Consider the following 23,409-nt stretch of genomic DNA (forward strand, 5'->3'; position numbering starts at 1 on the left):
CTTGTTCAAAGGGAATGGTTTAGTTTTACCAAATTAAGCCTGTCCATCAAGTTATAAATATAGCCATTAAAAAAATGCAAGGTGAAAAAGAGGCGTTGGGGAAACAGGTAATACCTTTGCTAATGAGAATAGCTCACGCGAACCCTTTGGCATCTCAGGGAGGAGATTGAATGGATGCAGGGCTGAGTGGAGAAGGAGCTGTGCTGGGATGGGACTTTCCCATGTGTGCCTTTAAATTCTGCTCCTTGCAACAATGCAGTCATTGCGTGCCCCTTGCATAGGGGCACTCTATTCCACCACTGCAGTGGGAGAGGCAGGAACGCAGCCTGTTCCCTACCACGTGAATTTGGGTGCAAATGAGGAGCTGCTACTTGCTCAGTTGTCTGTGGTGTGGTGCCCAGGAGGGTCCCATAGGTACATGCATGAGGGCCAGCAAGCTCACAGCTGCAGGGATTCCAACCCCACCTGGCACTGGCACTGGCACTGGAAAAAACTTCCAGGTGTAGTGAGTGAGGAAAACTAGCCTGCATCTTCATGGTGAGGGGGAAGTGAACAGAGCTTGTTCAGAAACCTCGTGTCCTTTGTTTTGTTTTTATGAAGTTAGGGACAAGAAGTTTGAGAGGAGCAGACTGGCTAAAAAAAAGATAGGTTAGCAAGTTTAATTTGTGAATTAACTCCCCGTCTTAATCAGAATGGCTTACTAGCCTTTGGTAGTGTTTGTGTGTTTTAAGCATTTGACACAGACTGTCAGGTGGGCAGGATCCTCACCTTTTGATTGTCATGGATGAGGTGACAGGGCGTGACCTGAGTTAGTCATCCCACACGTGATGCAGCAATGGCTTTGAGAATGTCCTTCAACTCCAGCAGCAGGTGGGAAGGCATCCAGCTTCTCAGTTGCTACCTGCACTTAAGCCCGTAACTCACTTCCTGCTGAGATGACACAAGTCTCCCACGCAGGGACAGCTCCTCGGCACAGAGGAGGTGACTGAGTGCGTTGACTTCAGGGGTCTCCTCTGCCTGCTGCAAATCAGCCATGGGAGGGGACAAAGTTCTTTGCAGACAGGAGAAAGTTGGCTCCAGTGTCGTTCTGGCACGTGCCAGTGGGTGAGTCCCCAGCTTGCTCCTTTGGTAGGCGGAGGTACAGACGTCTGCCTTGTTTACCTCTCAGGGTGGGCATAAGGACAATGAGAGGTGGTTGTTATCAAAGTGGAGGGCACTCAAGACACCCCAAAAGAAATGAATGGCTCATGCTGACAAGTAGATCTTTAATAAATAAGAGATTGCCTTCAATATTCTGGGAAGCATAGTGTTCCTCGTGACTTGTGTGTCATCTACAAAGGATCTGTCATTCAGCAATTGTTCATGAGGGACTTGCTGAAGTCTCCCTAAAATAGCTGCCACTCCACATGCCCTGCAAAACCACCACAGGGAACTGGCAAACATTAGGTCTCCCTTGTGACCCCAACCAGTGCCAGGCACCTGTGGGACACTCCACGGTCAGGCTGGCCAAACTGGCTGCGGCCCATGCTGAAGGCTGGCAGGATGGGGGGCAAGTGCTTTCAGCCTGAAGTGAGTGAATGACCTTTTGTGTGCTCTTCTCAGCCAATGCCAACTGCCCCGGCATTGCAGAGTGGAGACATGGAGCTCCCTAGTCCAAGGCATGGGCAACTGAAGACCCCAGGCTGAGGAGTGGATGTGGGGACCTTGGACCTGCTGAGTTGGGGGAGGAGGGTCTCTAGAGTTCTCTCAGTGACAATCTGCTGAGCCTGGCACACACACAGAAAAGGAATCCAGCCCGCAAAACACCACCCTCAGCTCCCTGCCTGGAATTCCCAGCCTAAGAGGGACAGGTTACATCAAGTGGATATCGCAGAGAGTCCCTCAAGTTCATTTTAATAGGCTTTAGAGTTAAACACAAATATGCAACACAGAAACTGGAGGGGCAGGAAAAGAAATGTGACCCCATTCGAATAATCACAGAGGGTGCCAGCCCCCGCCCCCACCCGGCCTGACATCCCACCAGAATCTCATCCCAGGGTGTGGCGGGCAGGGTGTGGGGGGCAGGCCACCGACACGTCTCCCAGCTGCAAAGAAGAGACTGGTGATATTTGGTGGGTGGGTCTGACGCAGGTGAAAGGCTGCAGCGTCCGTAGGTGGCAGCCTGGGAACAGACGCGGCAGACTTCCATGTCAGAAGTCCAAATCCTAATGGTGTTGTGGGGTGGGGGTGCAGCAGCTGCCTCCCCATGGTTTCAGGAGTGGTAATGGCTCAGATGAGCCAGACATGGTGGGTTCCATGGTGAAAAAACAAAGCCAGGGCCGTGTGGAAATTAGCTTAACTACCCAAGATCAGGGCTGGTTAGGGCAAAGCTCTAGTCCAACTAGTGAGGGATTCCTTAGTTCTAATATCGCTACAACTTTGACCGCAATAGCCTACCACACTGTACCACATTCTAACATCACACTGAAGTCAGTATTGCTGTGTAACTGCATTTAGCAAGTGCGATTATGGAAGCAATTCCTAATTCGGAGAGCTAAGCTGCAACCGAACTTGTGATTGCAGGCTGTGCCTGCTGAAAGAATAAATAGTGTGTCTTTAGTCAACGTGGCATGATCTACTCTAACGGAATGCCCAACTCAATATTACAGTATCATGCAGAGCCACGAAAGAAAAAAAAGAAATGTTTCTCCAATGTTTATCTACTGTGCATGTCCCTGGAATGGGCAAGACCCTCGGAGGTCTGCTAGAAATGAGATGTACCTGAGGCCAGGATGCCCAACTTTGACTCATGCCAAGAACACAGACCATGTATGCCTTTGTGTCGGCCACACATGCACCAAGTAGGCTGGGCCCTGGCAAGCCGACCCCTTCCATTGGCCGTTTCTTCCCGGCACCATGGCTCTGGCCCCTGCAGGATCCCAGCATGGGTCTTCTGGCCCTGGGCATGCTCAAAGACAGGCCTATGCTCATGACTATTTTTAGGGGTCTTAGAAAGAAAAGTGCAGGGTCTTTGTCACATACAGGAAACAAAGGCGTCATCATCATCATCATCACCATATCGACTGGTAAAACTACGTCTTTCTGTGTGTGTCATGCTCCTAATCTTCCACAGCACTACGTGAATATCTTTCACACTCTAATTCTACCATTCAGAGACAAATGCCAGTCCAGGAGCTGGTGATGGCTGGCTGGCTGTTTCACTGGGTTCCTCTGTTAGGGAGAACCTTCTGGGCTGAAGTGGGACCACTCTCAGCTGCAGTATTGCTTGATCATCCAGCAAAAAGTACAACTGGGATTCTGGGAGGTCGTGTGATGATCTAGCACAGCTGACAACTGGTCCCCCAGGACAGAAATGTTGGTTTTCTGGAAGCCCCTGCTAGAGCCCCTGGCCATCTCAACGTGCAGTGAAGGAGTTGAGTTACAGAACCAAACTGAAGGCGGTTTGCCAATGAAATGGGGCCTGAGGGTCATATCTCAGCTAATTGAGCATCAACAGCAGCGCATCAGAGCAAACCAAATGGCAAGCCGCAGGACGCTTCCCTACTCTGTGCCTGGTCAGATACCGACCCTGCCAGCAGTGTTTCTTCACAAGGATGGAGCATGAATGGTCTTGGTCATCTCCAAGGTTGTCCTCACCCTCACTCTAAAAGGTCATGCTCTTCCATGTTTTCCCGAGGGTGCAACAAGTGCTTAAGGACCAATTCCAAGATGCCATTTAGTAAAAAAGCAAAACTTGTGTTTACGAGACTATTATAGATGAGTACATCATCATGAGTAAATCTGCAAAACTGCTAAACCCTTTAGGGTCTCCCACTGCTTTCCCTTGTCCACTCACGACAAGAGTATTAATAATTAAAACGTGCGAATGGAGTAACAGTGACCTCACATCATGTTGACTAAGAAGCTGATTGTTCCAAAGGCAGTTACCTTCACAAATCGCTGGTGTACATGTTAGAGTACCACCTAGTGGTAGGTTGAAAGGCGCTTCTTTTCTGTTATCTTTTTTTTTTTTTTTTTCCTTTTTCTATTTTGGGTAGAAATATTCCCAGGAAGCTAGATAGAAATGCATTTTCATCTCCCAATAATTCTTAGGCACAAGTTAGAAAACTGCTGACCTTCACTAAAATATGTCAGCACTTCATGTTATAAAAAATGCAATTCAGAACTGCCGCATGTGTATATATGTATATGTAAATATACACCGGTGCAGTACACAAGGATTACTCAATGTATATTGAAAACTGAGCTATTTGTAGCTAACCTGAAATTCTGCAGTGAAAGTTCATCACTCAAGAACTGGAGTTGTTTTTCTTTTGGCTCTAACTATGGTAAAATGCTTGCACATCAGACTCTACCACTTATGCTTCCCTAAGTGCCAATGCCAGGACAGTCTTACATGGGGACCAAAGGGGGACGTGGCCTGGGATGCATATGCAGCTGTGAGCATGCACGCAGGGCGAGCATGCGTGCAAGGCCAGCTCCGGCGGCACTGGGTCAGTGTGCCCTCGGGGTGGACGAGAAGCTGGAGCGCCTGCAAGCTGCATGGTGGCGTCATCTGGGCATCGAGCTGACTCTGGCCGGAGAAGAGGGCCCTGAGGAGCAGCCGCGGTAAACAGGGGACGTGGGGGAGAGTTTAATTGGGCTGGTTGGGTCCCCAGTTTGGAGCTTCCAAAGCAGCTCTTCGTTGGTTCGGCTCAATCTCTTCTTCTCCTGGGTTTCTTTCTCTACGTATTCCTGGAGATTAGCATTTTCCTCTGACAGCTGTCTGTATGGGGAAGAATGACAGACAAGTAGCAATCAGGCCAGTAGACACTTAACACAAGAACAGGCCAGTGGTACAGGGCAGAGGGGGGAGGCAGGACACCTGAGGGGAGAACAGGGACAAGATCGCCCCCGTGTGCAAGAACCTTGGTGGAAACATGATTTCCTCTTGTCCCGCTCAAACAGCCATGCCCAGAGTCTGTCCCCCAGCACCCAATCAGCTCACAGGGCCTCTGCCCGGTCAGGGGAGGCACTGGTCATGCAGTGGACGGAGTGAAGGCCAGAGGCTGAAGAGGAAAGAGGGGGAGTGGGAGCTGGTGTGGGTGATCCGCCCAGGATCTCCGATGAGGGACAGCCATGCAGAGTCGACAACTGACAATGATGACAGCATGGGGCAGTGACAAGCGCAGGCCATCTTGACCCTGCCAGGAAGCTGGGGATACCTTCTCCCAGCCCTCTTGCCCGGGCTTGGGCCTCCATGACAGCAGTTGTCCTCCCCTGAAGCAAATGCATACATCTGTCCCCTGCTGGCCCGTGAGCTCTAGCAGACAGGGCCGAGGCTGCACGCTGAATCCCCCATGTCCAGCGTGGCACCCAGCACATAAAAAATGCTTGTTTAATGTCTGCTGACAAAGGACACCAAGGGAAAAAGGAATGAATGCATTTTTGTGCCTTCTGTTGCGAAGCTTAAGATGCTTGCTTTGTTGCATTTTTAAAAAAAAAAATGACAGCACCTTTGAGGAACTGACAGGAGTAAGTATAAATGCACTCTACAGCTGCACAGACTGAAGCCCCCTCTGGGATAAGGTCTGCTTTGCTCTTTTGATGAGGGCACCTTTGCAGATTTGCAGGGAGGCCTGTGCTGCTCAGGGTCCCTCTCCCACACTCTTGGGCTATGTCTGCAGGGAGGCTGGCAAGACTGCCTGCCCAAGCCGAGGCTGGGGGCCGGAGGGGCATTTGTGACAGGACCCACTGCCCCCAGCACAGTCTCTCCTGTGTGCCTCTGAGGTGGGAAGAAAATACTGGCACCCGGGGCTTGGCTGTGGAGGCAGCGGCTCTGTGTGCATGTGCGTGTATGTGCAAGAGCATGTGTGAATGTGAGTGCTGTCAGTGTGTATTTGAGGGTGAGCATGCATGCCTGTGAGCAAGCAAGAGTATGGGAGCGTGTGAGTGCATGGGAGAGTGGGCATGAGTGTGGGTTAAGCGTGTGAGTGCACACGAGTGGGAGTACGCGTGTGTGTGAGCATGAATGTGCAGCTGTGTGCGAGTGTCACATGAGCTGCCATGCCTTGGTGTGTGCATGCATGCGAGTGTGTGTGCGCACACAGGGTGACATACAACGGCGTGCTGAGGAGCCTGGTGCACCCTCAGAGGAAGTGACTTCCGACAGCTGAAGAAGCCCAAACCCTGCTTTACTGCCACTTGGAGCTGCAGAGGGGGGGGCCTCCACACTCTTCCTTGGAAGTCTGGGCACCTCAGAGCAAGGTCCTGCAGGGACTGGCCTGAAAGGGCAGATTTCTGGAAGCCCAAGGGTGTTACCCAGTGGTGGTTCTCTTTTGCCTGGGAACACTCAGCAGGCATCTCTTTCCTGATCTCTTCCAGAAATAAATCCCTTCCTCTCCCAGTGCTGTTGGACACCCCTGCCACACATTCTTTTGCTGATTTCACTCATTTATCTCAGGGTGGGGTCTACTGATATGTAGGGCCAGGGCTCAGGTGTGGTGGTCACCTTGGAGTGTTTTTGTTCCTCTAGTCAGATGGGAAATGGCAAGAGACTGTGTGGGGAAGCCTCACAGCTCAGAGTGAGGTAAACTGGTCGTTGGGACAAAAAGAAGCTCAAAAGCAAAGCCATTTTGTTGGTTAAATGTGCTTTGCAAGCCCAGACACCCAGGCCCACCTACCTGGTGACAACCGTGTTCTGATCGATCCTTGCTTTGAGGTCTTCATTCTGCTGCTGGAGAACTTGGATCTTTTCTTCCAGGATAATGTTCTTTTCCACCTATAAAGGGTGCAGTGTTTAAGAGGTTCTCAGCAAGGCCCTAAGATAGGTAGCAAACCAGTGCCCACAGCTTCCCGGCTTGCAGGGTGATCCAGAACAACATTTTGCAAATTGCAGTTTACAATACATTGGTGGGTTGTAAAATCAGGTTGGAGGACGTGACCAGCATTTTTTAAATAAACAAAACAGAATAGAAAATGCCAGAGTGTACTGTATGCAGTAAAATAAGTACCATTATATATACTTTTTACATTATACATTTATATTGATGATGTAAATGAGGGTACTTCAAAAAGTGTGTGGAAAATGGAAATAGATAATATGAATTTTTCTGATATGGATTGAATTGTGTCCCCCAAGTTTTATGTATTAGGAGCTTGATCCCCACGTGACTGTTAAGTGGGTGGGAAATCCTATCATGGTAATGAAAGGTGGGGCTTTGAGGAGATGATTAGATTAGAGGACCATGCCCTAATGAATGGGTTAACAATGGTGGTCATGGGTGTGGCTGTGAGGGCTTTAAAAGGAGAGTGCATGAGAGTCTCTCTCTATACTCTACCACCTCTGCCATGTGAGACCCCTGGGTCACTGTCGCCATCACCAAGGCCTTTACCAGATGTGTTCCCTGGACTTTGGACTTCGCAGCCTCTGAAGCTGTAAGCAATAAGTTTCATTTTCTTTATAAATAACCCAGTTTCAGGTATTTATGTTATAAGCAACAGAAATGGGCTGATACACTTTCCATGAATTTTTCGAAGACCCCTTGTATTATGTGTGTGTGAGTGTACTGGGTTCCTGTGTAGAAAATATTTCTCACAGTGAGTGTCCACAGGCCTTGCCATTAACAGAGATAAGCCATGACCACCACCAGGACCTGGTTTGACTAGTGGGTCCAACGTTTCTCCCCACGGGTCAACTTCGGGGCAGCCGTGTCGCCGGCCAGGCACGCACATGCTCTGTGACGATCTAAATTAATGGAGGGGTGGACATATAAATAGCACGATCACACTTTTCCCTTTGAGGTTGTGGGCAGCCAGGAACACAGGCCCCAGCACGACCAGTGTGGCACCTTTCCAGAAAATCCCACCATCCCATGGTTGCTTCTCCCCACAATCCATGCCATTCTCTCTGTCAGTGGGTCCCCCGGGGCCTGAGACCTCTAGCTGAAGTATAGTTCTGTTCTAAGATGAATTTAGAAATGAATTATCTTTTTTTTTTAAAAAAAGAATGTTACAATGTCACCGTTAATGTAGTTAATTTTTAAAGAAAACTGTCACTAGTCCATGAATCCTAGCCACAGGACTGGTCCCTGTCCCTGATCTTTACAAGGCACCCCACCCAGCCCTCGTTGTTGCTGCAGGAAATGGGCAATGATCAAATGGGATCTGTTTTGCCTGAGAAGGTTCCTGGGAAGGAAGTAGTGCAAGCCTGCAGAAAGCCTGGAGCATGGCTAAAAACAGCCAAGTGAGCCCAGAGGCCTGTGGGTGACCCGATGCAGACAGCCCCACCAGGAGGAGGAGGGTGGCTGGGTGCTCTCAGAGCAGCCGTCCCCACACTGGCTGGGCTGCAGGGCAGAGTCAACAGGGGGCAGGCTCTGTCCCTGAGCTCCTCACCATGCTGGGAAGTTCTGACTGCTGGAAGGTGCCCAGTGGCCAACATCCCCCAGAATGCTGGTAACAGACACCGCTATGTGACAAGCACTATGCAGTAAGAGTTGTCTGCAAAAAGAGACAGAGCTAGCGAGTGAAAAGGGACATGACAGCTGAATACAACGGGTGGCCCTAGATTAGCTCCTGGTTTGGATAAGGGACATTTCACAGGCGAATGGGAAACTTGAAAAATTAGATGAGATGATCAGTTCCTGAGATGGCAGGTTAAAGACCCGTTAACAGAAAGAAAGTAGATACCAAGCACTTGCACACATGATGTGTGTGCAGACACAACTTACAGAGAAAAAGCTCTGGAAAGTGTTAACAGTGGTAGGAAAATAATGTTTTAATTTTATTTTTGTTTACCTTATTTTATAATTTCCCAAAGTGTACATATTTTCCTTTTATGCTATAAAAGTTTATTTTAAAAATAATAATGAAGTTTTCCCTTCATGAGATTCCCAGATTCTTCATGAGAATCTGAGATCCTCGGGCCAATTTCACATCAGGATGGGCTCTCCTGGAAGCGGCTTCTGTGCTATTCCCCTTGGGCACCTTTCTCTGGCTCCAGCCCTCGGTGGGCCTTGTGCAGCAGGCCCGGGTGAAACCCTGGTGCTCAATTCCCCCAGGGGCACCCTTGGTTAGTCGTGCTGAGCCAGGCTGGAGGGCTAAGGACAAAGACATTGTGTGTCCGCCCCAAATTTCTATGTCAAAACCTAACCCTCACTGGGATGGTGTCAGGAGGTGGGGGCTTTGGAGGTGAGTAGGTCATGAAGGAGGGTGGGGCCCTCATGAATGGGATTAGTGCCCTGACACAAGGAGCTCCAGAGAGCTCCCTGCCCCTTCTGCCCTGTGAGGACTTGGAGCGCTCAGCCAGGGCTCCCGCTTGGGTGTGGCCACTTAGCTGTGGGTGAGATGCTGACCCTCTCTCCAGGCCTCCATCTCTGTATCTGTAAGATGAGGCTCAGGGCAGTGCCCCTCCATGGGATTGTTGTCAAGTTCAAGGACAAACACACATAACATGCTCTGCGTGGTGCTCCAGTGTGCTGGCTCACCACACACCCTGCCAGGGGATGGGTTGCGGGGGGTGGCGTGGTGGCGAGGAGACAGCATTTCACAGGAAAAACAGCAAGGCAAAGAAGAGACAGCCTCAGGAGAACCCCAGAGCATTGCAGAATGAGGCCACCTCTGAGATCTTTTCAGAACTCCTGGCTTCCTGAGAAAGGCCTTGGGGCTCAGCTGTGGAATTATTCTGCTCAGCTGTAAGCAAAGGGCAGGGAAGGGGCCCCACTGACTGAACACTGTCCACAGCAGCATCGATGATGACAACAGGAATGTGACTGAGGATACTCTCCCAAGCAAACAGGCCAACTCACCAACTTTTCCAGCTCAATGATTTTCTTTTCCTGCTGGTGTATTTGCTGATTCTTCATCTCTAACACTTGCTTCAGACTCTTCATGTCTTCTTCCAAGTGCTGATAAGGAGCCAGTGCGATCTGCAGGGGCAGGGAGTGATGGGCTGTTAACCGGAGTTCCCAGCAGAACCCAGTAATGAGCAGTGTCACGAAGCCCGCAACATCTATTCTTCTCTAATACACTTCCCAGTGGGCAACTGCAGCACTAGAGAGAGAAGATGCTCGCAGCTTTCTTTGACAAAGGTGCCCTGCTAGTTCCCTACTGGGAACCCTCCTAAAACTCCAGCTCTGTGGGGCAGCAGGGGTGACATGGCCATCGTCTGTGGCTGGAGCTTCTGGACACTGCCAGCCCATCCTCAGAACGGAACTCATGGGGTTGGGTAGAAAGAGTAAATTCAACACTGGCTTTTAACATTCACCCAGACAACTCGATTCAACAGGCAGGTGGGGATCTTATAGGTCCCATCTGTGCCCGTGGAGAGTTTCCCCCTGCCCGCAACCATGCCTATGAAATAAGCGAAGTGGCTTAAAAAGCAGAAAAGTCATTTTAGAAAAAGACGTTAGAGTAGGATTGCCGATGTAACAAATAAAAATCCAGGACATCCCATTAAATTTGAATTTCAGATAAGCAACATTAAAAGAATTTTTGGTATAAGTATTGCATGGGAAATACTTATATTCAAAAATTCATTTATCTGTAATTTCAATTTAACTGGTGTCCTGTACTTACACTAGACCTATATTAGAGGGAAGGAGTTTTGCCAGCTTTTCTGGAAAAAATTCCCCTCAACCTACTAATTCACACTGTATCCAGTGCCACCCCAGGCCAGACTAAACCGAAGTTGGGAGAAAATCGGATGGGGGGCAGGGGGTCCCGGCCAGGGTGGAGGGTTTCCAGACTGTGTTTATCATAGGAGCCCAGGGAACCTGGCTGGGGAGTGCTGTGGAATTTGGCAACAATAACAAAACCCACAGCTGTTGTCTGTCTCAGGGGAGAGGTGTTGACAGGAATTGTGTAAAAATCCTGGGGAGGTCGTGACCAGCTGTCACTTCGGCAGTGGATCAACACAGTGGCCTTGTCTTTGGGTGCCGCCGTGGAGAAGCCATGCGGCCTGGCTGGGGCGAGGGCCCCGTGGGTGCTGGGAGGCCCGGACAGAAGTGGCTACCTCCAGCTGCTCTTCTGTGTTTTTCCTCAAAGCCTCCTCGAAGCGGCGGGCTCTGTCCCGCAGGGACTGGCTCTGGAAAGTCAGCGTGTCCACCTGGTCCTGCAAGTAACGACATGATTAGTCCAGCGTGGGCCCCTACGGACGATAGACATGGCATGCAGACACGGCATGCAGCTATGACACGAGGGCCTGCCGCCTCGCCCTGGGGCTCTTCAGAGCATCTCCCTCAGGGCTTGGCACAGAGGGTGTCAAGGGGGAACCCCACATCTGCATGATGGAGGGAGAGTCCTCCCAACGCCCCCTGGCTCTGCCCTTCTTGGCGCCTTGTCCAGAACAGAACAGAGCACAAAACACTGACAGGTGAATCTGTGTGCCGGTGACGGGGGCACCGAATACCTGATCCTGCAGATGCCGACAATCAGTGGACGGGCGTCTAGCCCAGGAGCCATCCAGCCCTGGCTTCAGAAGGGCCATCCTTAATCATCTCAAACAACAACTGTCCTCATGTATGACAAGCTCAGGCCAGAAACCTTTACACCATCCTTCACTTCTTCCTCGGCCTTGCTCGACCTCCCCTCCCCCCACCGCCAAATGTTCTCATTACGAGTCGAGTCGTAGTCCGAGTCCTGCCGATTCCACCTCCTTAATGTCCCTGGAATCCAGGACTCTGCTGAGCACAGGCCACTCCACTTCTGTCCTGACACCTGCAAGATTACTCTTTGCTGCAGTCAGGCTGCTCTTTGTAATGTACAAACCTGAACCCGTCCTTCCCCTCCTAACACCCCACTACCCTCAAGGAGGAGCACACACTCGCACGCAGCCTCGGCGTCCGCTGCCCGCTTCATGCATCCCACGTTCCAGCCTCCTGATGGCAGCGCCTTCACCCGCTCACTCACTCCCAGCTCACTTATGGGCCCTCCTCAGCCTTCCTGGCCTCAGGGCTGGGTGGCACGTCCCTGATATGAGTCCATGCAGTCCCATCCTCTCTGCTGGACCAACACTCCCTGCCCCAGCGCATGCCGACTGTGGGGCAGCCCTTCTCGTGCAGGGGAAAGGAAGGCAGGTGGAGACACCGCGCCCCTTCCCCAGCTCCCAGGGCCGATGCAGCTATGCAGACCCTTCCCCACCCGGCACCAGCCATGACTGATCACCACGGGCGAGCAGAGGAAGCCCTCCAGTCGCTTTTCTCTTGATGCCTAACTCCGGGGCCTCACTCAGCTGAACACTCCAAAGTTCTCTGCCCACTGACATCATTTCTGTACTATTAAAACATAGGGATTAGGGTCTCCCATGAACTCTTCTGGCTGGAGAAAGGGCCGTATCCCACCATACAATAGGAGCTGGGTATTGTAAATTCTGTAATTCTACATAATAACACTGTAAAGTATGAAGCCTGGCTTGAAAACCCTGGTTTGTAAACTTCCCTGAGAAGGCTCCTTTTCCTCTTTTTTTCTTCTAGTTCCTTCCATCTTATTTTTAAGAAATATAAGTTTCCATAGTGCCATTAAATGCAAATGCTGGTGCATTAGGCCAATATAGCTGTCAGTGGGAGTTTGTGTGCACATGAGTTGGCTGAATGTCAATCATGGCCCAGGGCAACTCCGGGGGGCCCCCACACAGGTCCACTGCACTGCTGCGGTTACCATCTGGAACGTGACTATGAAAATGACTGTATCTCTACACAGCTCCTGCACCAAACCTCATCAGTGTAGTCAGAGGGAGTATTTCTTTTAATCCTCCTCCCCTCCATTAAAAAACTCATCAGGCAATTACCACTTAGGATGGATCTAAAATACCAAACTGATTTTTCTGCCGTATTCACCATTACTCAAAACAGATTCTGTCCACAGGGACAGAATCGTGCTGCTGCAGTCAGACAGGTTTGGCTCCTTTATGTCAAGCTAAGGGAACCCAGCTAGTGGCCTGACCCAGCAAGGGCCACCCAGGAGTCAAGTAATAGCAAGATAATAACAATAAAAAACGAAACAACGCTTGTAACTCTTATGCAAGCTGCTACTTACTAGCACTTACCACAGCCAACCCGATGATGTACACTTTTCATACATTATTTCCCTTAATCTGCTACATCACCGGGAGAAAGCAAGCCACTGAAGAGGCAAAATTCCTGCCTGTATATTACAGCTGTGCCTATATATTACGCCTTCCGTAATTTCCAGATGTGAGTATCCCTAATATCCCTAATATATCCCTAAAAAATAATCTTGTGATGAGAATGTCTGGAAGTTCTACACTTGGAAATGGAAGCAGGGCCATTTTCCAGGCAGCTGCTTTCCAGGGCTGGTGGTTGTCAATGTCTTTTCACAGAGGCAGCTGGCCTGGATCTCTGCAGGGCAAGAGAGAGACAAGCAGCATCTGGGAGACCCTGCATTGTCCCCTGAGAGGCTAGCACGAAGCCAGGCAGAGATTTCCTCTGGCATCTGAAACCAACATTTTCTTTAGCTGGTGGTGAGGGGCAGAGAGAGTGTTTCTCATGCCACCCACCTCCAGGTGACTAAAGTTCCTTTTATAATTCCCACGGCATGTTCTAGGAAACCTGATCTTCCCAACTCTCCTTCCATCACTCCCCCTGCCTAGAATGCTCTCTTCCCTAAGTCCTCCCCTCTCTTCAAACACAGCTCGGTCACTCGTGGGTACTTGTGACCACAGCAAGTGTGGAGTAGTCCCTTAGAATGTCTGTGTTCTCGCTAACTGTCTGACTCACTGGGTGCAGGTGTGTGTTTCCTTCCACTGTTGTCTGTTACTCTTTGTGTCCCAGCTCTCTGAGCTGCAGCAGATTCCTCAAGGGCAGGGAGTGTCTTATTACCTCTATATTCCAGGTGCTGCATCAGTGTTTCTGGATGGGAATAATGACGCTGCCCTTATCTAATATCAGTTAAGAAAATAAGAAAAGATTAACCTGTAACGACAGCCGCAGTTTTTCAAAATTCTCTTCCAATTCTTTCTTTTCAACCTCATGAGTAGACATCATTTCTGGAGAGAAGACATCAAATTGTTAAGTTGGTCTTTCTTTTGGAAAGGATAAAATAAGACTATATTGGCAGACTGAGACTAGCGACTTTGGGGGAATATATGACTCCTGTATACAGCAGATTCAAGCCCCAAAGAGACGACTCCACTAGTGTGAAATTGTATGTGATGACCACGTTGTTACTTAGGAGAGAGAAAGAAAGGAAGGAGTAGGGGGAAAAGGAGAAGGGGAAAGGGAAAGAGGAAAGAAAAGAGAGAGGGAAGCAAGGAGCGCACATATGAACACACACACCACCCACACACACCCTCACACACACCACACACGCACGCACGCACACACACACGCACGCACACACACACACCACACACACACGCATGCACACACACACACATGCGCACACAGGCACGCATGCACACACACTGCACACACACGCGCACGCACGTGCACACACTGCACACACACCACATACTGCACACACATACTGAACGCACACACATGCACACGTGCGCACACACACACACACTGCACGCACACACACGCACACTCCTACTCCATGCTGTACCACCATGCTGGCCAGGTCAGATCATTCGTTCACAGCACTCAATGACCTCCAGCTTTTCCTAATGGTAAAACAACGGGGCAATTAATGTTAAGTCCGCGTTTTCTTCCCCTCCCAGGATCACTCTTCCTTCCCACTGTGAAGCAGCAAAATGGGCTGAGCAAGGGAGCTTTCCAAGGTCAAGCAGCTGTCTTGCCAGCCCAGGCTCGCTGGAGAATGGACGGGTACACAGGAACAGGGCTGTGTCTACAAGGACACCTTGGTGGCTGCTGGGTCCAGTCTGATAACCACAAATTCCTAGGATTTGCTTGAGCAAAGATTCATTATTGAGACAGACAGAAGGAAGGACTAATTGGACTGGCTCTTCTTGGAAGGTTTGGAACAATTCTGTTCCGTGAAAAGTGTCATCCCAGTAATCATTTGCAAGTTAGGCAGAATGAGATATCATATAAGAGTTATTAAGCAAATGGATTCTGTTTTCCTCCAGATGGGAAGAGTCTTATTAGTTGAGTAAACCCCATCTCATTCTAGCTACACAAGCAATTTGTTTTCTTGTAATAACCAGAGGGAGGAAAGTTCTCATTAATCAGCAGGGATCACACGCTTAGAACAGGAGAGTGCTGGAGACCAATGGTTACCATTTTGGCTGGCATGAGCTGCAATTAGGAAAAACTTTGTGGTTTCCATTCACCTGAAACTTTTAGCTAATAGCGGTAAGGGTCACTAAGAAATCCCGTTGTTACAGCTGAAGTCTGTGTTTGAAAAAATAAGTTCATGATTTCATTGACGTGAGACCATGTGGCCTTCTGGTCACCTGCATCTGTCTAAATGATTAGTTTAATAGTCATTAAAAGTGTCATCCTGACCACAATAATGATTTTTTTTTTTTTTTTTTAGCTACCATTACATATGCCCACATCTTGATATTATATATAATTCAAAGGCCTTGGATGTGGTGTCTCAGTGAGACTTCATTAGTCAGAAAAATCTACCAGATCTATTTATATAAAAATCCAAACCAAAGGCAGCACCATGGCTTACTGCACCGTCTCTGTTCATATCCCCTTTCCAGAGACCAGTTTCCAACAGAGCAGTAATGGGTTTCAGATGACCCCCAAGACCCTAAGGGAAAAGAAAAGGCAGTATTTATTCTGATGATGATATAAACTATTGCTAATCTTTGTCCCCATAATGTATTTCTTTATTTTAGGTCACGACACACTGTCCCATGCTTAATACTGTGTGCTAAGACAATGGTTCTCAAATTTTGTTGCATTAGAATCACATGGGGGGGGGGTAAAAATCCTGATGCCTGAGCTGCGCCCCAGAGCAATTAAATCGGAATAGATGAGATGGGAATTTTTTTAACTCCCCTGGTAATTCCAGTGCGCAGCCAAGGGTGGGCCCAGCACTGCGGGTATGACATGCACTACCAGGGCACAGGTAGTGTGCTGGCCTAGTTCTCAGGAGGCTGCTCTCCCTTACCTCTGGCTTGGGCTCTTCCCTGCTAACAGCCCCTGAGGTGGTGGGACTGGGGCCTGAGGGAGGCCAGAACTGCACAGCGGGTTTTATTGCCTACGGAGAACATTTTTAAAGTAATAATAAAAAAAAAATCTGATGCTAATTCCAAAGTTTCAAAAATTATTAGTCTATTGTTAAATTTCATTGTTTTTAATATGCACTTTAACAACCAGCTGACCAGAGGAGAAAAGTAGGAAAAAGGGATTGAAAAACAAATTGCATCTATTCATGTAAATGCATGTTAAGTATAAAATACTGCTTTTCTCACAAAGGAAAATCTTACCAGAACTTAGTAATGTTGTTGTTATGGCCTGCATGAAATCCCTAAGTATCCCCAAATTATTCAAAGTTACAAAAAGTGTGAAAAGAAAGATCTCAGGCTCAGTTTACGTGCAGGTGAACGTGCTATGTGAGTGGAAGCCCCGGCACTCCAATCACATCCACTGGAGGACCCGATTAGCAGATCAGTCAGATGCAGCCCCAGCCCTGGAGACACCACAAATACGGGAAAAACGTAGCCACATGGGGTTTCCGTTTAGTTTTAGAAGGCCACAAAACAAGGTAAAGTCCAAGATTTTCATGCCTACTTTAGAACAGTGGTCCTCAAGCTTGGCTCCACATTAGAATCTCTAAGGAGCTTTAAAACTTCTTGACGACCTGGCGGCACCACAGGTCAACTACATCAAAATCCCTGGGGTGAGATGAGGCTGGCACTGGTCTTTCCCCTGGACATTCCGATATTTAGCCAGGTTGAGAATAACTGCTTCTTTAGGAAAGAAGTAGTTACCTGGATCTGTGGCTTCTATCTCTTCTTTTCATAGACACTAGCACAAAGGATGCTCCAGGAAGGACAGGAAGGGAATGAAGGAAAGGAGGGACGAGAGAGGAAAGGAGGGCTCCTTGCTTCTGCAGCAGAAAGGGTTCGGCTTGCACAGCCTGTCCCCATCTGCTGCATGCCAGGCTGGTAACTACCTTGGACTTTGTGGTCGTGGTCCTCCTGCAGGATCGTGATGGCAACTGTGTGGCTATTTTCCATCTCTAGGAGAGCCGCCTCATGGCTGGCCGTGATATCTTCGACCTGAAGGAGAGTCACAGTTACTGTTATAGGGAGAGCCAGGGAATGGATGTTGGTGAGATTCTCACTGCTGGGACAACAGGGGAGCAATCCAATGAGTGGAAAAGGCCAGTGGCCCAAAATGTCAAGGACAAATCATTTTGCTGATGTGACAACTACCCTTAGCCTGTTCCAAGTAGATATTTTCATGCCCGTTTTACAGATGAGAGAACTAAGGCTCAGAGAAATTCAAAATGTTTTACCCAATGTCTAGTAAATGGCAGAGCTAGCAGTGGGGTCCAGGTCTATCTGACTCCAAAGGCGAAGCTCTTTCAAATACACTATTATTGCCTCCCTCAAGCAAGACCAGAAACTAACACCTTAGGATCCTCTCACCAATACCAAGATGAGCCTGGCAGAACTCTGTGTAGCTGCCTACACATATGCCTGCACGCCACATTACAATTTGGACCTCCCGCCCAGGCAACACTTAGCTGCTGTCTCCTTGGTTGAAGGTGCATTTCTAGGAGTGCAGCCACTCCAGGATTTTTTATTTTTATGCTTCCTGATCCCCAACCCTACCCCTCACCTTCTTGCCTACTAAGTTTACTGTTATTGTTGACTATTGTTTTATTTAACTTCAAATGTATGACTTACAGGAGTAATTGCATAAAATGACTTCTCCCTGTGATCACAAACCTCTCCTGGACACAGCAATCTTTATCCAAATTCTTCATTAGTGACCCACTGGAAAAAATCCCATTGCATACTATAACACAGCACCCCCCCCCACGCACACATAACCCAAAACCAAAGTTTCACAAAACAAAACTTATCCTTCCCATTTGCAATGGTCCGGTTTAAAATTTTTTCTTCTATTTTACTTTGTTTTACAAATTGCTGGTTACAAGCCACTAACTTTATTTTACAACCTACTAATATGTCAAAACCTGGCATTTGAAAAACACTGAACCAGAAAGTGTACCCCGGTCCCAAAGCGTTTTGGGGGACCAGTTAAAACGCTGCTTCTCATTGGTAATATTCAGCCACCTCGAGAGGCCCTCATTTCTCTGGGGATAAGTCATAGGCTGACCTTTGGTCTGAAAGAAGGAAGTGCTCTGTACAAGAAAGAAGACTTGCTCATGAAGTCAGCACAGGGGCATGCATTCCACTGCTGGGTATATAAACAAAGGAAAATAAATCATCATGTCGAAGAGATACTTGCACCCCCATGTTAAACGCAGCCCTATTTACAATAGCAAAGATACGGAATCAACCTCAGTGTCCACCAACAGACGAATGGATAAAGAAAATTTGGTACATATACACAATGGAATACTATTCAGCCATAAAAAAGAATGAAATCCTGTCATTTACAGCAGCAGGGATGAGCCTGGAGGACATTATGTTAAGTGAAATAAGCCAGGCACAGAAAGACAAATACAAATGTTCTCACTCATATGTGAAAGCTAAAAAGGTTGAGCTCATAGAAGTAGAGAGTGGAGTGGTGGTTACTAGTGGCTGGGGGAGGGAGAATAGGGAGAGGTTGGTTAATGGATACAAAATTACAGCTAGATAGGAGGATTAAGTTCTAGTGTTCTATAGAACAGTAGAGTGACTTTAGGTAACAACAATAACAACAATTTATTGTATATTTTCAAATAGCTAGAAGAGAGGATTCTGAATGTTCCCAACACAAAAAAATGACAAATGTTTGAGGTGATGGATATGCTACCTACCTTGATTTGATCGTTGCACATTGCATAAGAGGTCTTCAAAAAGTTCACGGAAAATGTGTATTATGGAAAAACTATGCATGGATTTCAAAATTTCTTTGCACCAAAATAAACTTGTACTAACTTGTTATAACATGTCTGAACAAGATTTAGTTTGAGGCACTAAGAAGGGTCAGACATCAGCTTGAAAAGAGTGCTTATCAGAGCAACATGAATTCTACTAAAATTGAAGCAAGAATAAATGTCCAATTTATGGTGAAGCTTTGGTGGAAGAATGGTGAAATCATTGATGCTTTACAGAAGTTTATGGGGACAGTGCCCCAAAGACATCAGAGGTTTACAAATGGATAGTCTGTTTCAAGAAAACAAGACTAGACGATTTTGAAGATGAAGCCCACAACGGCAGACCAGCCATCCATATCAATTTGCAAGGAAAAAGTTAACTGTGTTGGTGCCCTAATTGAAAAGGACCAACGATTGACAGCAGAAACAATTGCCAACACCACAGACATCCAGTTGGACCAGCTTACATAATTCTGACTAAAAAACTACCATTGAGCAAACTTTCCACTTGATGGATGCACCCAGATCAGCTGCAGACAAGAGCAGAGCTTTCGACGGAAATGTTAAATGAGGGGGATCGAGATCCTGAAGCATTTCTCCAAAGGATTGTGACAGGAGATGAAACCTGGCATTACCGGTATGATCCTGAAGACAAAGCACAATCAAAGCCACGGCCACCAAGAGGTGGCAGTGGTCCAGTCAGAACAATAGTGGACTGGTCAAGAGCAAAGGTCGTGGCAACAATTTTGGGGGATGCTGAAGGCATTTTGCTTGTTGACTTTCTGGAGAGCCGAAGAATGATAACTTCTGCTTATTATGAGGCTGTTTTGAGAAATTTAGCCAAAGCTTATTAGAAAAATGCCTGGGAAGGCTTCACCAGAGAGTCGTCCTCCACCATGGCAAGGCTGCTGCTCATTTCTCTCATCAAACAAGGGCAATTTAGCAAGAGTTTTAATGGGAAACCATTAGGCATCCACTTCACAGTCCTGATGTGGCTCCTTCTGACTTCTTTTTGCTCCTTAATCGTAAAAAAATCTTTAAAGGGCACCCATTTTTCTTCAGCTAATAATGTAAAGAAGACTACATTGGCATGGTTGATGCAGGGCCCTCAGTTCTTTAGGGATGGACTAAATGGCTGGTACCATCTCTTAAAGAAATGTCTTGAACTCGATGGAGTTTAAGTTGAGAAATAAAGTTTATATTTTTTATTTTTATCTTTTAATTCCATTTTCCCATGAACTTTTTGATGTCCCCTTGTATACAGGTATCCAGTACCACATTGTATATGTATCTATGTATATGTATAATTATTATACATATGCCATATATATGTATAATTATTATGTGTCAAATTTAAAAAGGGGTAGGTGGCAGATTCCCATTGTGAATACTATAATTTCATGGGAAAATTTGCCTGACTTTTCTCTCTGTGGTAAAAGAGAACTCCATCCACTGAAACAGAAATATCACTGGGCAAAATCAGTAATGGAGTTCACAGAGCTAGTTAGGAAAGCTGCATCACAATGTGAAAACAGACATAGGATGTGGGGATTTACTCTAATTTACTGGCCCATTCATGATTAAATAATATTTTACTTGAGGCTCAGAGCTATGAATCCACTCAGCAGAAAGGCTGATCACAGTATTTATTGTCCAATTCCTGTTTATATGAGGTTTTTATGGAATCTTTGTCCAAAGACTTTCAGCCTGTTGGAAAAATAAATTACTGGTTTAAAAAAAAAAAAAAAAAAAAAAAAAAAAAATATATATATATATATATATATATATATAATTTCTGCTCCATTATGGATGTCAGTTAAGTCCATAGCACACCGTCTGTAGAAACAAGTACTTACGCATTATTTGCAGGTATGTTATATAGTTCACTAGAATGAAAAATTTTTCATCAGTCCTTGGTATGATTCTAATTTATTGGCTCTTACACAAATTACCATGGGTGGCTTCAGAAAAGGGAGATGGACGGAAGGTTAAGTTCCAGAAGAGTCATGTGTCCCTGGAGGTGGCTACACCCTGATTGGCAGTACTACGTTATGTTTGTGGCTGAAATGTATGCCCATCTGGGTTGTTGGAAAGCATGTCTTTAATTTAGTGATGATGAAATACCACGCCCAACATATTAAGGATGATGTAAGGGCAGGATCTATCTGTTACAGCCTCTCAGAGGTGGTTTTGTGAATGAAATACCGATCCTCTAACTCAAAAAGTCTATACGGAATTAGAGGAATGCTCAGTACGTTTGGAAGGAAATCAATGAGCCTGTAAGCCAAAATTTGGGCACAATAACCTTGTTCTTCAGTAATTTAGGTTTCATGTTCTTTCTGATTTTAGGAAGGGGCTGTCTACAACTGGCCGTCCTCTCTCTTATCACAGCCTGTCTCTGGCTTTTCCTCCTGTGGCTCCCTGCTTCTTTCTGGAGCATGAGCTCACATTCGTGACGCAGTCAGTAAGACTTCAAGAACTTCTGAAGACATTTAAGGCGATTGAGACAAGTAGACCCAAGGGAAACACAGGATCATTTACTGCATTACAGATCATTAATCAGAGACAAAAGGCACTAAAACATTATCAGCCTGTGGCAAACTTAGACTGGGCGAGGCACCTTGTCTTCCTTTTAGAACCCGAGGTGGGGCCCCCTTAGATCACAGCTGGGCCCCCCTTCTCCCTCCTTCACAGAGACAGAGTTCTGGGTTGTGGCATGGAGCCTGTCAATATGCCTGTCAAATAGTCCTAGTCATGCAGAAGAGCTGCTGTTCCCTGTGACGTGACTGCATTCCCACAGCTGCCTGAGTTACCGCAGCAGAGCGAGGGTTGCAAAGCCACAGTCAGAGGAAGAGCAGAGCTGCAGGGAGCCCCTCATCCTGCCATTTGCAAAATGCAATTATCTGCGGCTTTGCATTCACTTAAAGGAGACTTAACATTTCGAATCAAGAAGCATGTGCTTTATATTGTCCTGGCTTTACTCATTAAACCTAAATCAGATTAGACTCCCAGACAGGTGTCCATATAGGAGGAGACAGAGAGGGCCTGCCCATGCTGACACTCTCGGTGCTCTCTTAAAGACTTGCCTTTCCAGTTAACGAGGAGACCCTCCCACACTTTGTCCCTCCTGCAGCAGCCTGGATGCCAGCTCAGAGCAGGCGCTTAGCCCTGCCAGAGCTCCTAATCTGACTTCATCCCATTCTGGGGGATGCCTTTGGCCCCCTCTGCAGCCCAGGATGTGGGCAGGTGCTGACAGAGGTCCTGGCTCCTCTGCACCACCTCCTCCCAGCATGTAGAGCTCTGGTGCTGGGAGATTGAGTCCCCCGGGATCTCATTCAATTTACTCAGAGAAAGTGTGGTTCCTGCTTCATGGCAGCGGTGAGCCTGCCGTGCAGGACAGCTAAGGAAACATAATGCAAGAGAATGAGCAAAGTGGTCTCTGTACAGCAGGATTAATCGTGGGGATGCTCTTTCTGCCATTTAGTCTAAAAGGATGTTTTCTTTTGGAAGGGGTAGAAAGTATGTCCTGGATATGAGACAAAGCACATTTAAACTCCAAAGGATAAGCTCTATTGCTTCTTAAGGAGAAGGAATCTCTGCTTAGACTTTGTTGAGCAGAATCCATAATGCCTCCAGGAACCAGCAGTCCCTGAAGTAAGTGACTTCAGGGCAAGTTGTGGAGTAAGACAAACTGCCAAAGGGTCTTAGAGGAACGGGGTCAAAAGTCACAAGTCTGATCACAGAACTGGGCTCTGTGTCTGCTTCTCTTTGGGGAACAGCCAAAGGCAGCCCAGAAAGGAAGACTGGAAGCCAGACTGAGAAGGAACTATGTTCGGGGCAAAAAGGAAAAAAGCACGTGTGTTTACAGTCTGTGCTGCATGCTTTGAGTAAGGGAAATTGTGGCATTTTGGCTTCTGTTAATGTGTAGCTTGCTACAGAATGAGAGCTCATTTTTACCAAGCACCTTTAAAATCATAAACTTTTAAAATAAGAGTTACATCATGCTTTTAAACTCATTTAAGAAAGCCAACATGCAAGGCAACCCCTCCCCCCCCCCATCTGCACTTTCAGGCCCCTCACTAGAGCCTGCAGGGCTGAAGGACAAGGTCTGGGCGGTTCTGGGCCCTGGCTGCACATGGAAATTCCTGGGGAGCTCTTAAAAATGACCCGATGCCCCACCCAGTGATTCTGATTGAATTAGTGTGGAGTGAGGACAGGAAGGGGTGTTTTGCCAGAAGTTCTCCAAGTGATTCCATGTGTAGCCGGAGCAGAGGCTGTGGACAGAGAGACAGCCCTTGCCCCTTTGGGGGTGGACAGCTAAGCAAGAAGGAGATTCGGCTGGTTTTGTCCTAAGGAAGGTGCTGCAGTAAAGCCAGGGGCAGCCTACCTCAGTGGGTGGGTCCCTTTTGAGTAATGGGCGATACTTGCAGCCTTGGTAAATCCCATGTGGCAGGACTGAAGCCACTCCCACCCCACCGTTGGCCATGGGGGTGCTGG

The 23,409-nt window shown here is 47.6% G+C and overlaps 1 protein-coding gene across 4 annotated transcripts in view; it reads right to left on the reverse strand.

Moving 5' to 3' along the window:
* Positions 1-4,133: 4,133 nt before the first annotated feature.
* MTUS2 (microtubule associated scaffold protein 2) overlaps positions 4,134-23,409 on the reverse strand; it is a 404,860-nt gene continuing 385,584 nt past the window's right edge. For all 4 annotated transcript variants that reach the window (XM_063103095.1, XM_063103094.1, XM_063103093.1 and 1 more), the window contains 6 exons: positions 17,032-17,137; positions 13,908-13,981; positions 10,991-11,089; positions 9,786-9,905; positions 6,663-6,760; positions 4,134-4,765 (listed from right to left, as the gene is read on the reverse strand). In XM_063103095.1, the coding sequence (XP_062959165.1) occupies positions 4,552-4,765; positions 6,663-6,760; positions 9,786-9,905; positions 10,991-11,089; positions 13,908-13,981; positions 17,032-17,137 (711 nt within the window). In that variant the 3' untranslated portion in view covers positions 4,134-4,551. The remainder of the gene's footprint in view (positions 4,766-6,662; positions 6,761-9,785; positions 9,906-10,990; positions 11,090-13,907; positions 13,982-17,031; positions 17,138-23,409) is intronic.

This window comes from Cynocephalus volans, chromosome 7 (genome assembly GCF_027409185.1).
Source record: "Cynocephalus volans isolate mCynVol1 chromosome 7, mCynVol1.pri, whole genome shotgun sequence".
NCBI classification, from domain to species: domain Eukaryota; kingdom Metazoa; phylum Chordata; class Mammalia; order Dermoptera; family Cynocephalidae; genus Cynocephalus; species Cynocephalus volans.